At 36.0% G+C, this 14,933-nt stretch overlaps 1 protein-coding gene across 1 annotated transcript in view; it reads left to right on the forward strand.

Annotated features, from left to right (window-relative positions):
- INTS7 (integrator complex subunit 7) overlaps positions 1 to 14,419 on the forward strand; it is a 64,146-nt gene extending 49,727 nt beyond the window's left edge. The window contains exons 16-20 of the mRNA XM_051998433.1: positions 234 to 302; positions 3,141 to 3,273; positions 5,792 to 5,890; positions 8,797 to 8,982; positions 11,999 to 14,419. Of these exons, the coding sequence (XP_051854393.1) occupies positions 234 to 302; positions 3,141 to 3,273; positions 5,792 to 5,890; positions 8,797 to 8,982; positions 11,999 to 12,283 (772 nt within the window). The 3' untranslated portion in view covers positions 12,284 to 14,419. The remainder of the gene's footprint in view (positions 1 to 233; positions 303 to 3,140; positions 3,274 to 5,791; positions 5,891 to 8,796; positions 8,983 to 11,998) is intronic.
- The last annotated feature ends 514 nt before the right edge of the window (positions 14,420 to 14,933 follow it).

The following is a 14,933-nucleotide window of genomic DNA, read 5'->3' on the forward strand; positions in this document are numbered from 1 at the left end:
AAACTTCAACTAATTACATTTTGTGCCAGCTTAAAATTTTTAAGATTGTTATTTCATGATAAAATTCTTTATTTTAATGTATTCCTTTAATATTGAGAAGCAGCATGATTATTTTTATGGGTTGCTAACTTTCTTCAAAGAATAATTTTCCATATTGGGAGTTCTATAAACTGATGAAATCACACATCTACAGTTCTGAACAAAAAGAAAAAAAATCCTTAATATTATTCTAGACAGCAGCAGAGTTGTTTGCTGATCTCTCATGCAATAGAAGCCCTGATTTTGGATCCAGAGTCAGCGAGGTAAGTCCTTTTAGTTGTACTTATTTTTACTGTAGCTTTTGCGCAGTCACCTGATTCATGTTCTAATGCACAGTCCATTTTTTCTTAGCTTTTGTCTTTAATTTCAAACACCTCAGTGACATTTTTCCCAGCTACTAGTAAAGAAGCATGTTTGCCATGCTCTCTTGACTGATGAGTTTCCATATTCCTTCATTCTTCACATAAATATGGCCTTGTGGTTGGTTGATCCCAAACTTCTGTTTTAGGCCAACTTTCTGTTGTCAAGTCTCTAGCATTTCTCATATACTTTTCCTTATCTCCTACCTACTATCTCTCTTAAGGTTTTCATATCTTAACTAAACTGTTGCAAAAGTCTCAAGTCCTTCCCCTTTCCAGTCTGTCATTATACTGGTGCTAAAGTGATATTTCTTAAAACTCAGAACTAACCATTAACACTTCCCTGCTTTAAAAGTTTCAGGATCAAATGCCATCTCCTACATTTCCCATTTAGAGAGATCTGTGATATGGCTTCATGTGCCTTTTCAGACTGACATTATTCCCCTCCATACCCTTTACCATCCAGCAAGATCTACACAAAACCTGCCATCTCCTGGCTGTTCTCTACATCTAGAACGTGATCCCTGCTTACCTCCGGCTTCCTTTGGGACTCAGCACAAGTATCACATACTGGTCTTCCCCATAACTGGCTCCTTTCCTCTTGGAATCTTCTTGTATTCCCTTCTGTACCTACTTATATGAAAGCACATGGTATTCCCTGGTAACCTGTGAGCTCCTTGGACTTTTGAGGGACAACAGCACACATATGCCAAACCTGTCCTCCCCTGACCTTCTCATTCTTCTTGTGCTGCACCTTGGAAAAGGGAGCCTTTCATGGTGGAGCTTGAGGAAGCACCTGCTTCCCAGTTTGGCAGACAGGGATCTCTGGTAGAGAGGTGCTGCTGAGGCACCTAGGAGGCTTATGTCTAACCTCTCGTGATCTTGTAGCTGTATGACCTTAGAGAAAAACCACTTACTTTCTCTTTGCCTCAGTTTCTTCATCTGTAAATTGGGCAGTTAATAAATGAACCTACCTTGCAGGGTTATTGTAAGGATCCAGTGAGACATTTGTAAAGTACTTAGTGCCGTGGCTGGCACATGCTCAGTGCTATTTGAATAGATATTCCCTTCCCCTTCCTATCAGGATGAAGAGTTCTATCTGAAATCATGCTTCTTAAGTAGCAGGGGGTGGGGAGAGCCTGGTAATTTCATAGAATCATAGATTTAGACCTAGAAAGATCCTTATGAGATATCAAGTCCACCCTTGTTTTGCAGCAGAGAAAACTGAGGCTCAGAGCAGTGGTGGTGTTCCTAAGATCTGATGCAGTGTTTAAACCAGCTCTTCTTGACTCCTTATCCTATGCTCTACACTTGCCTCCACCAGTACAGTTCATTTCAGTGCTCTACAGCTTAGTAGTTTTACTCAAGGAATTGCGAGTGTCAGAAGCAGGAATTGAATGTGGAATTTCTTGACTCCAAGACACACACACACACACACACACACACTCTCTCTCTCTCTCTCTCTCTCTCTCTCTCTCTCTCTCTCTCTCTCTCTCTCTCTCTCCCTTCCCTCCTCCCCCCGAGGCAATTGGGGTTAAGTGACTGGCCCAGGGTCACATAGCTAGGAAGTGTTAAGTGTCTGAAGCCAAATGTGAACTCGGGTCCTCTTGATTTCAGGATGCTCTGTCCACAAGACTCTCTCTTTTTGGTTACAACTCCATTACTAAATTAGGGACAGCTAGGTAACACAGTGGATAGGACACTGGACATTAGGGAGTTGTCTGCTCTGCCCTGCCTCTTGCTTGAAACCATTACAACTCCTCTTCCTGAGTTCAAACTCAGCCTTAATTTGAAAAAGATTCTTTTAGATTTTTAAAGGTATTTTGCAAGTATTTCTGTGTCTCAATGATAACATACTCTTTAGGCTGTTCCTCTTTATATAGTAACCTTAAATATACAGGAGTAGAGACTTAAGTAGTTTAAATTTGCTTGGTACAGAATTATGAGCTAAATAAATGTGTTTTTGATGATTGAAGTATTTATCATGAAATGATATTAGTATGATTCAGCCAAATTATTTGACTGCTACACTTCACATTGACATACCCAACAGCAAACTTTGTTGTCCAAAGACCAGCTCATCTAAGTTCAGAAAGGCCAAGAGGCAGATTAGACACATGAATTTTTTAGCCACAGCAGCTCTAAAAAGAAGCAACTGAATCTTACAGAAGGACTATATTCTTCATTGGATTATTGATTGGTTGCTTGGATTTTATTCATATGCTTTACCCATTAGGGATGACATATATAGTTGAACAGAAACTTTAGATTGTGACTCTAAATATAGGAGTTTGAACCTTCTTGTATGCCAAAAAAGTAATTCTTAAAAATTTCATTCAGTTTCCTTTATAGCTCAAAAATGAGACCTTTTATTAGAGAAATTTGCCATAGACTTCTCTTCTAATTTTAGTTGCATTGTTTTTGTTTGTGCAAGAAGTTTTTTTAGTTTTATGAAATCAAAACTGTCTATTTTACCTTCTGTGACCCTTTTTATCTCATTTGGTCATGAATTCTTTTTGATCCATAGCCTTACTAAAGTTTCTTCCTTGCTCCTCCAATTGGTTGATTATATCTTTTATGTCTTAATTATGTCCCAGTTTGAAGCTTGGTATACAATGTAGACATTACTGTTTACCTCATTGCTGCCAGGCTGCTTTCCAGTTTGACACCTTCCCCAGAGCATTTGTGCAATGCTTTATTACATAGTATTTAATCAATTTGCTGATTGGATGGTTTCTTCAGTTTCCAGGAATATGGTTCCACTGGATCAGCACATGCTGATAGTGAATATGAAAGAAGAATGATGTCTGTATATAATCATGTCTTAGAAGAGGTGGAATCACTGAACCGGAAATATGCTCCTGTTTCTTATATGGCAAGTCGCAATATTTTTACTATGTTGGTGAATTATTTGTTACAATGATCTTTTGCTCTTAAATGAATTTCAAATTGAACCATCATAGCTAAAAGATGAAAATATAATATGTATACACGAATGCAATCCTACCATTCTAATCTAAGTTTACTCTGATCCTATCTCCTGAGATATATAAGACTGAATAGAAATGGAAAAGCAAAGGAACACTAATCTCTTTTTGTTACCTGTCGGCTTATCAGAAATTAAAAATACAAATTGTTCTAAACATTGAATGGTTGTTTCCTGGTTGTAGCCATAAAAATCTTGATATAGTCTCTGAATTTTAAATTCCTTAGAATAATAGCTATGGTTATACAATCATATTTTTTTTCCTAATTGCCATTGGTATAAGTTAAATAGTTCATTGTAATTTAAAATACTTTTTTTGTTTCTTCTTAAAGTTTATTTTTAGCAGTTCAGAATTGTCTTTTCAGAATTTGTAGTCCAAGAAAAACACTGAAAGACAGCGGCCCTACTTCAGTGATATTAGAATTCTTTTTTTGCATTGCTCAGTTAAAGATGGACAGTTGTCGCCTGGCCCAAGGGCTTATATGCTACTGTGCTGTGAAGCAGAACTCTGGGCTAGGCAATGTCCAAAGGACTTTTTGCATTGTCTAATAAAAAGCATTGTATTGAGAGTCCAGTTTTTTGTTTTCCAGGAAATCATTAAATTCTTTGTATTTGTTGGTTTCTTAAAGAAGAGTTTAAACCAGATAAAAATCTCTAAAATCCTTTCAGCTTGAAAATTCAGTAACATGTCTTATTTCTAAAATTTGAATAGTTCACTATATATTTCTTCTGGGTAGGAAAATGTGTTGCTCAAAATTTAGCTTCATTTCTTGAAACTTTATTTTAGAAAAGAAGTGGTAGTGTTTGCTATAATACAGTTTTAAGTAACAGAATTGAAGATAACTGAAATGCAGCAGCACAGAGAATCTGTACTCCAGTTATTCTCCCCACTGCTTATAAAATTTCTGTGGACTCACGGCTCTTTAGCAGAGCTGTAAATGGAATTAAGAGATGGAAACAAAACCTCACCAGACTGCAATTACTTGGGAGAATATGTACCAGCCACTATTCTTTCTTCTTTCATTTCCATTGTCATGCTTTCTTCCCATCAGCTATCATGCCTTTTAGTGTGGTGGAGAAGAAGGCAACATGGACATGAGCACACTTGACACTCTTGTTGCTGTTGTCTATAGATCACCATTCCATCCTTATCCCTTTTCTCAGGGTGTTTGGTACCTCTCACAATAATTTTTCTTCCTTTCCTAACTCCTGTCCTTACAGTTGGGGACTTCAACATCCAAACACTCGCTCTCAAGCTCCCCAGCCTGCTCACTTCCCCTGGTCACCTGCTCCATCCCATCTCTGTCACACAACGTGGCTCATGTCCTTGATCTTGCCATGAGTCACAGATGTAACAGCTCCATGTGCAAGAAATCAGAAGCATTCCTCTCTACCATAGTCTGTTTCTCTTTTTCATCTGCCTGGGGTTACTGAATCTTCTCATCTATTCCATGACCTCTACTCCCAAGACCCTTCAGTTCTGTCCCAGACTGTCTCCCCTGCGCTGGCTGCTCTCTTCTCTTTTCCCCTCTTGACCTAGTAAACCAGTTCCTTTCCACACCGTCCCTTTGAGTGTCTATCCTTTGCATCTTTTCATGTTAGCCTTAACCTTGGATCATTCCCACCATCTTCTGCCTTTGGTCCCACAAGCATCCTATGCCTGGATACTTTGTCTTTGCATCTCTCTTTCCTACTTTCTTTTGGGTCCCAACTAAAATCCCATTTTCTATAGGAAACCTTTCCTAAACCTCTTTTAATGATTTCCATCTCTTCCATCTATAGCTTATTGGTACATACAAATTTACTTCATGATCTCCACCATTTAATTGTGAGCTCCAAAATTGTCTTTCACTTCTTTTTCTATTCCTAGTACTATAGTGCCTGACACATAGTAGGTGCTTGACAAATGTTTATGGACTGACTACATATTTATACTATATGAAAGTATCAAAACTGGTACCTTATTCCAAGATATGTGAAAAATAAATGTGCTCTTTTTTGAACCCAAAGAGATAGGGATTTCTTTTCTCCTATTGTAATGTTTGAAAATCAGTTAGGTAAAAATGTCATTCTATACAACTTGACCAGAAAGATTTGACAGAAATGTACAGTTCCTCCTTAGGTCAGTATACTAATTGTTAAGCTGTTCCCTTCTCCTTCCCCCCGTATCCTCCTCCCCCCCCCCCAAGAGAATAAAAGCTTCTTGAGGGTTGAACATGTTGTGATCTTGTTTTTATTTTCCTAGTACCCAGCGCAGGACCTTTTTTGTAGTAGATAGTCCATAAAGTGTATTGAATTGAATCAAAATGTGTGTCTCATATTAATTTTCTCCATGGAAGAATTGTTGATTGGCATCATTGAGTTTCTGTTCATCTGATTTAACTTCCTTGGGTTTTCTTTATTGCAGCACACAGCTTGCCTATGCAATGCTATCATTGCCTTGCTGAAAGTTCCCCTTTCATTTCAAAGATATTTTTTCCAGAAACTGCAGTCTACCAGCATTAAGGTAAGGCAGTTGTTTTGGGATCCAAAGATTATATATTAAGTAAAATTGTTAAAAGCTTGACTTAGTTAATGCTTTGCTATTAGAGTTATAAAAGTTGATCATTTTCTAAGTATTTGGCAATGGCAGTTGTTCCATGACTGTCCTATCTGTATTGTCAACATACAGATACTTCTGTCCATCTTTTTTGTCTTATACCTTGGAGTTATGTAGTGGAGGAGAGGAATAGGGGGACATACTCCTTTCCTTTTTCATATTATTTTAATGTCATCTTCTGTAATGGATAAAATAAAAAGTTAATGTTTATTTTTTACCATTTTGTTTGTGTTCATCATAATTACTGTAAGGTAAGATATTCACATGACCTTGAAAAGGCATTTTTATTGCATTTGAATATTTAGTAAACAAACTGCCACCCCCTTTATTTGCTCTTTTGAGAAAAGTTTATAAAACACTCTTCCATTTAATGACAACTTCTTTGTTTTCTAGTATAAGTAGAAGCTCTATTTGGAGCAGGAAAGGTTAATATTGATTAATTTCTTTTTCTATCATTTCAGCACCCTTTAGTAAGTGGCTTCACAGATTAAGGGCCATTATATTTAATGTTTCTGTTTCACTGAAATTGATAGGACCAAAGATTTTCTTTAATGAGTGGCTAAAGCTTATCCACTTTTAGCTATTTTGTTCTGGTCTTTGAATAGTAATCATAATCTTGGACCAGTCACATTCAGAGCTTTTCCATCATACTGTAAAGTTTGCCAGAGCTTCTGCTCTTCTAGCAGAGTCTCATGGATTCAGAGATTAACTTCATGTCACAATTAAGTATCATAAAATCCAAAATGGAAGTCTATGTAAATTGGAAAAATATATATTTGCATGGCAGACTTGTTTTACCTTCTACAGTTGTCTATCCCTAAAGCAGTTAAACAGAATACCAAGTGCCTGCTCCTTTACAGTGAGTAATTTCCTGTAAGCCACTCATGAAGTCTGATAACTAATTTCCTTTTAAAAATTATATTGTGGGAAAGGGGGAGAGGAAATTTCTAAGAGATGGGCATTCTATAGTGAATTTTCTCCATGATCCTCTTTTATTGTATGCTTTTGGCACAAGTTTATAACAGGTTCAGACATTAAAGTATTGTTGCTTAGTAGAACAGTCAAACCCAAAGATAAAGTCAAAATGGGTACGTGATTTAAAAATAAAAGATAATATAGGCAAACTAGTGGAACATAGAAGAAATTAACTGTCACATCTATGGGTAGAAGAATTCATTACCAAACAAGAGCTAGAGAGATTCATGGGAGGCAAAAGGGATAATTTTGATTACATGAAATTTAAAAGGTTTTTTTTTTTTTTTTTTTTTTTTTTACCCTTTAAGGCAGATGGGGTTAAGTGACTTATCCAGGATAACACATCTAGTACATATTAAGTATCTGAGGCTGGAGTTGAACTTCACTCCTCCTGATTCCAGGGCCAGTGCTCTATCCATTGCATCATCTAGCTGCCTCAAATGTTATCTTTTTTTTTTTTTTTTTCTGAGATAATTAGTGCTAAATGACTTGCCCAGGGTCACACAGGTAGGAAGTATTACGTGTCTCAGGTCACATTTGAACTCAGGTCCTCTTGACTTCAAGGCAAGTATTCTATATACTGTACCATCTAGCTGCCCCAGAAATTTAAAAGTTTTGCACATACAAAACCAACACAGCTAAAATTAAAAGAAAAACAGGAAACTGGGGGATAGGATCTTTATAGCAAATTTCATTGATAAAGGTTTCATGTCTAAAATAAATAGGAAACTGAGTCAAGTAAGAGCTGTTCCCCAACTGATAAAGGATCAAAGGATATAAATAGGTGGTTTTCAGAGGTAGAAATCAAAATTATCAATAGTCATATGAAAAATAATCTAGATCAGTAATTGGAAGACTGTGAATTAAAACAACTCTTGAGGTATAATCTCATATCTTTCAGATTATCTGAGATGACAAAAAAAAGAAAATGACAAGTATTGGAAGTGATGGGACTATAAATTAGTCCAACCATTTTAGAAAGCAGTTTGGAACTGTGCCCCCAAAACTCACAAATATATTTTTTGACCCATTGATGCTCTTACTAGGAATATACCCCAAAAAGGTCAAAGAAAGAAGGAAAAATTCCATATGTATGAAAATATTTATAGTAGCTTTTTTTGTGATAGTAAAAAATTAGAATTCTCCATCATTTGTGGCGTTGCTAAACAAGTTATGATACATGATTGTGATGAAATATTATTGTACTGTAAGAAGTGAAAGAGATAAGTTTCAGGAAAACCTGAGATTTATATGAACTGATGCAAAGGCAAGTCAGGAGAACAGTGTATATAGTAAAAGCAATATTGTAGTCAACTTTGAAAGATTTGATAGCTCTAATCAACACAATAACCCTCCACAATCCTGAAGAACTCAAGATAAAATATCCTATCCACCTATCAGAGATGAATGCAGAGGGCAGATTAAAATATATTTTCTTTTATTTGTTACACTTTCTTTGGAGAGGGCACTATGTGGAAATCGGCATGTGCACGCACACATGTGCACACACACATATATGTATGTGTGTGGATTTTATTTTTCTTGTCTTCTCAATGGGTGGAAAAAGATAATTTGGAATTAAAATAAAATTGAAAGGTGCAGCTAGGTGGCACAGTGGATAAAGCACCAGCCCTGAAGTCAGGAGGACCTGAGTTCAAATCAAAAAGTCTGAGTGTCTCAGACATTTAACACTTCCTAGCTTGGGCAAGTCATTTAGCCCCAAATTGCTTCAGCCAAAAAAAGAAAAAAAGAAAGAAAAGAAAATTGAATTAAAAAAAAAAAAAAAAGAAAACTTGCCCTTCATTGTTAGAATTGATCTTGATGTTAATATGTTTCAGCTTGCTCTATCACCATCCCCACGCAACCCAACAGAACCCATTGCAGTCCAGAATAATCAGCAACTGGCTCTAAAGGTAGAAGGAGTGGTTCAGCATGGATCCAAGCCAGGACTCTTTCGTAAAATTCAGTCTGTGTGTTTGAATGTCTCTTCAACATTACAGAGTAAATCTATACAAGACTACAAGGTAAGGAGAGAGACCTGATGCTGTTTAGAGAAGAAAATTAATTTTTGTCAAAAATCTCTGGCTTGGCCTGAGAGGCAGCTCCATGGCAGCCGGGATAGAGCTCTGGGCCTCAAGTAGAGAAGGCCTGAGCTCTTATTGATACTTGTGTGATCCTAGAGAAATCCTCTGTGGGCCTTCATTTCCTCAGTTATAAAAGGCGAATAGTAATAATAGTGCCTCCCATCTGCCAGAATTGGTGTAAAGCTCTTAGCATTGTGCTTGGCACATAATATATGTTATATAAATACTGTTAATAGTAATATTATTAGCTGCCTTGATTAAACTAAGCTTACTTTACTAGCCAAAGGGAGGATCTGGGGGATCCTAAATTTAAATTATTTGTACCAGTAGGCTTTTCCATTTCCCATTTTGATTATCTACTCTGAGAAAAGGAGTAAAAGAACGACGACACATAGTTTTAGATGTAGTTGCCATGCCAAAATTAGCTGGGAATAGGATTCATTTATGAAGGCATAAGAATGCCTCTGTAAGTGTAGTTTGAGAACCCAGGATTATAAATAAAAGACTATGAAAGGAAGGAGCAGAAATGGAGCCACAGAGCAATGCAAAAATGGGAAGGGCATCAAGCTAAAAGGACAGATTCTTAAATGAACAAGAACACTCTGACTTATGCTTTTAACATCTTTTTTTCTTTTTTCTTAAGGATCAACTCACATATTGAAAATTCTTCTTTCTTTCCCTAATTTCTTCTTTTAGTCAAAAAATCAGTTTAGTATCTGTTGAGTTTTGCTTTGCAGGAATATAGAAATAGACAGATTATCAAGGCCAATATTAAGGAGAAATTTCCACTGCTTCTGTTTGTCTATAATTCTCTATACACATGGACAGATCAGTAACTCTAATTGTTGTCACCCTTTAATACTTTGTAGTACTGTTTTCTTCACTAGTAAGATGTTTTACACATCTGGAAACACACTGATCATTGTATTCTCTGGTATAATAAAACTAGCATCAGTAAAATACAGACGAAAGAAAAATTGTAGTAATACTGTCTCACTATGTATTATGGAATCATACTTCCAAGAGCAAAACTTGTCACTGATATTTATTATTGAATGAATGAATGAAGATACTTATTCAGTTTTATTATGTGCCATAGACAGTGCTGGGGAAATAAAAAACAAAGATAAACCTTTCTCTAAAAAGTTTACATTCTAAAAGGGGTTTCTATAACTGTTCGAGGAACAAATGGGCCAGCAAGAGGTGTTTTTGTTTGGAAAGTCTTTGGAGTAATAAGTGGAGCTTTTATGAAGTAGATTGACATGTCATTTCTGATAGCCTCTGGAAGTACTGATTTCATTGTTCCAGACTTGGAAGAGAGAGGAGAAATAGTAGAACTTGGAGGTTATTCTGACCCAAAAGGCAGTAAAAGATGTTTGGAGCAGTCATTCTTCAATCAGGACAAAGAAATTTAAGAGATGTGCAGATTAAATTTAATTCTGTCCTACCATGCAGTTTTTCCTTCTCTAAAGAACCCCATGTTAAACATATATCAGTACACCCTTAATTCTTTGTATAGAGAAGACCAGAGTTCAGATACAGCCTCTGATAGTGATTAGTTATGTTACTTAAATTCTGTGCTTTAGGGTTTATTTGTCATAGACAATTGGGATGTTTGTTAAATAAGTTCTCACATTTTTGTAATAACATAGGAAAACATTTTTTATCCAAAGAAATGTCTTACAAATTGAATTGTGCTTTAAAAAAATTTTTTTATTTAACTGTAATACAAGTTCTCATAGTATGTTTTGCAAATTGATTACCACAATTCATCCATTTAATGTACTTTGGTAGAAATGAAATGACCGATCATTAACTCATTTTTTGATACAAATTGAGATTTTCGGGTGAATTTATACTATCAAATGTACAGTATAAACAATTAGCAATAATAATTTTCATAGTCTATTGGAATTCCACTTCTCCCTCCTCCTCCTCCTAAAATCTAACTTTGTGTTTTGACCACCGTGTGACCTATAATCCCTTGAATCCCGCCCCATTTTCTCTTTAGGCCATGCCCCCTTCCTTAACCCTAGGCTTCTTCTTTCACCATCTTGACCCCTTGGTGAACTAGTTCAATTCTGATTAATTTTTTTTTAATCCTTCCCCCCCCCCCTTATTATATCAAACCAATCCTGCCTTGCCAAGCTTTATCCTTGAATTGCTCCCATCATCTACTGTCTTCACTCCTTTATACTTGTGCTAATTGATGGTAAAAAGTCAAGCAGCTTGCTGACCACAGTTGTTTCTTATATAACTCAACTAAGCCATCAGTGGAAGCCAGGAAGTGAGGCAGGGTGGTAGCAACCTGGTCAAGCCTTCATCATCTCATGATCGAGCTACTGTAGTAGCCCATTAGTTGTTCTGCCTGCTACAGGTCCATCCTCTACTCAGCCATCAAAAGGATCCAGTCTAGCCATGTCTCTGTCTTTGTGTCTGTTTTTCTCATTCCCTGTGTATATCTCTCTAACACAGTCTCTGTTTTCCAATCTTCTTACACCTCTTTATCACTTCCCTGCTGCAACATACTTTGTGACCCACCTTCTTATGTTCTTCAAACAAGACATCCCATCTTCCAATTCTGAAATATTTTCATTGTCTCCCATTCCTGGAACTCTCTCCCTGTTCATCTATACCTCCTGGTTTGTTTTGTCTCAACTAAAATCCCACTTTTTCCAATCATTTCCACTATTCCCAGTCCCTCTTAATTCTAGTGCCTTCTCTTTATCGTCTCCATTAGATTTCCAAGTTTCTTGAGTGCTAGGATTATCTATTGCCTTTCTATTCCCAGTGCACAAGCACAGGGCCTGGTAAATATAGTGGTTTTATCTTATTTCTTCAAAGCTTCTACAAACTATAGAAAGAAATTAGGTCTCACTCAATTAAAGGAGATTGCAAAAAAGCACTAGGAGCACTCAGCTGCTTGTACCTAATGACAATAATTCCTCTATTTCAGATACCCCTTGATAGTATAACCAATGAGATGGAACAGAATGTTGAACCACACAATGATTACTTCAGCACTCAGTTTCTGTTGAACTTTGCTATTCTTGGAACTCACAACATCACAGTTGAATCTTCTGTGAAGGACTCTAATGGAATTGTATGGAAGACTGGACCTAAAACCACCATCATTGTGAAATCTCTTGAAGATCCTTACTCCCAGCAAGTTCGCCTCCAGCAACAGCAAGCACAGCAACCCTTGCAACAACAACAGCGTAATGCATATTCTCGATTTTAGCCACCAAATATCCATCTATAATAAAACTTTTGATTTCCCTCTTCTGTTTTTTAAAAGGCATGGGAATCAAAAAAGGAGGATATCTTTCCTGCCTACCTCATTAATTGAGAATAATGTACATCAAAAAATTTTAGCACACTAGAGATGTTTAAAGCAATTGACTGAAATATTCAGGTTTGTCATACTGAGTAGTGATTCTCTAAATTTAAATTTTATCTGTATGTGGGTAATTTCCTTGAGGAATGGCTGGGTAGTAAAGAAAAGTGGTAAATGGAGTCTCTAGGAAATTTTGGCTTTTTTTGTGTGTATGTTTGGGTTTTTATTTTTTTGTTAATGTTGAAAGACCCATCCTAAGTTTTATGCTGATTTTTCATAATGATTTGCATTCTGTTTGACTCCTATTTTTTATGAGTTGGCTATATTGTTTTTATTTTGGAGGGAAGTCTTAGGGTCATTGAATATAGGACTTCTTTATCTAGTGAGGATACTCCTTATACACTAAAACCTCAGTTAACTGTAGTACTCAGGGAATTGGATATGTTTCTATACTTGTGAAAATCTTTCAAAAATATTCCCATGCCTTTTCACAATATAATGAAGATAGTTTTTTGACAAACCATTTTTATAAAGTGTATATATCCCTTCATATTAAAATTGATTTTATTTGAACTCTGTGTTTTCAAAACAAGTCTGGATCAAGAAAGCCAGACATACCATTTCTTACAGTTAGCAGCTTGTAAATACTATACAAGCAAGTATCAGTTTTCAGTTGGGTATCTACATTTTGGTAAACGTTGTTATCCATATGTGCATTATCTGTTTTGTGAGTTACCTAAGACAAATTTTAATATCAAGTTTACCTTACTCTGTCACCTGGTATATATCTATGTTGCCTCATTATATATATTAACAATGTGCTGAGAAAACAAAATAATTTTAACATTAATCCTAAGCCAAAAGGAATTTGTGACTAAAGAAAATTTTCTGTGTATAATTGGTGTCTAATTGAAATGTTTATTGAACAGAAGGTAGATCAGCTTCAAATTTTTATAAAAATCTGAGTAACTTTGAAAAGCCATGTAGAAATCAATATTGAATTATTTGTACAGTTGTGCCCCTCCAACAAGTTTAATTAAATGCACCAAACTTTAAGTGCCTACCAAGAGTGAGGCTCTGGGGATCAAAAAGAAGGAAAAAAACTGTCTTTTTCCCAGATGGAGCTCAGGATTCTCCTGGAATAAGGAGGGAAAGAAGAATCAAACATGTCCACAAGTAACGAAGGACAAAATAAAATAGCGTTTCAAGAGGTAGATTGCATTTGTAACAGAGATTAAAAATAAGCTTTCAGGGGCTGTGTTTAAGGACATTCTAGGAAAAGCCTTAGCATGAATAAAGATGAGAAAGATGAAAGATTAGCTCCAGGGAAGGGTATGGTTAGTTTTTATCAGTGTTGGTAATAACAAGGTCATAGATTTAGAGCTGAAAGGAAAATGTTTATTGTGGGAGGCCAATGCACCATAGATATAGTTATTCTGAAAAGCAATTTGAAATTATACCCCAAAAGCCACTAAATTTGTGCATACCCAGTGATACCACTACTAGAACTATACACCAAAGATATCAAAGAGAGAGAAAAAGGACTTGTGTATAAAACTATTTAAACAGCTTTTTTTTTTTTTTTTTACAATGGAAAGAAACTGGAAACTAAGAGGATGTCCATCAATTGGGGGAGGGGGGGTAGCTGAATAAAGTATGATATGTGAGTGTAATGATAATGCTAATTGTCCTGTAAGAAATAATGAAAAAAGAGTATTTGGAGAAACCTGGGAAGATGTATGAACTGATATAGAGTGAAAGGAACAGACCCAAAATAATTTATATAGCAATATTGTTAAGAATCCTGATCACTGCAATGACCTACTCTAGTGGACTGATGATGACGCATGCTTCCAGCTTCCTGAGGTGATGACCTCAAGGTACAGAATGAGACACATTTTTTAACATAGTGTGAAAATGTTTTTGCTTGAGTACACATATTTGTTACAAGGGATTTGTTTTGTTTTTACAATGGGATAGGGAGGTGGAGGGAAAGAAAATATTAATTAAAAATAAAATAATTTTTTTAAAAAACTGAAATATGTGTGTGTATTATATATGTGAGTGTATACTCACATTATGTCTGCATATTACATCATTGACTTGCTCTGTGACAGTAGACAAGTCCCTTCACTATGACGAGTGACTTCATATTGATAATTTGAATAATTTTTAACCACTGTTAAGATATTGGAAATAATTTTTTTTTTAAATCATTACAAGGTAATAAAGTACTAAAGTTTCTAGAATAATATATATAGGAGATTTCAGTGCAGCAGTCAGATGAAAGAATGGGGTTGGGGAAAGGGTTAGATCAACTTGTTAGTTTCTGATAATGCCTGTTACAGCCGGTTGGTCCAAGCCTGCTCTCTTAGTAGTTGTTTCTTGGATCCAATCCCAGTCCAATTTAAACTCTAACCTTGGAAGCCCGTACACTATATGCTGGATTTGGCTGTTGCTTCCTGTCTACCAAACCCTTCCAGCAGGTGGCATGGTACTGTCTGTTCCTGGTGGTAGCAGGAAAGTACAAGCCAAGGTTTTGATCTTTTTAACA

The sequence above is a fragment of the Antechinus flavipes genome, chromosome 4, assembly GCF_016432865.1.
Source record: "Antechinus flavipes isolate AdamAnt ecotype Samford, QLD, Australia chromosome 4, AdamAnt_v2, whole genome shotgun sequence".
In the NCBI taxonomy this organism is placed as follows: Eukaryota; Metazoa; Chordata; class Mammalia; order Dasyuromorphia; family Dasyuridae; genus Antechinus; species Antechinus flavipes.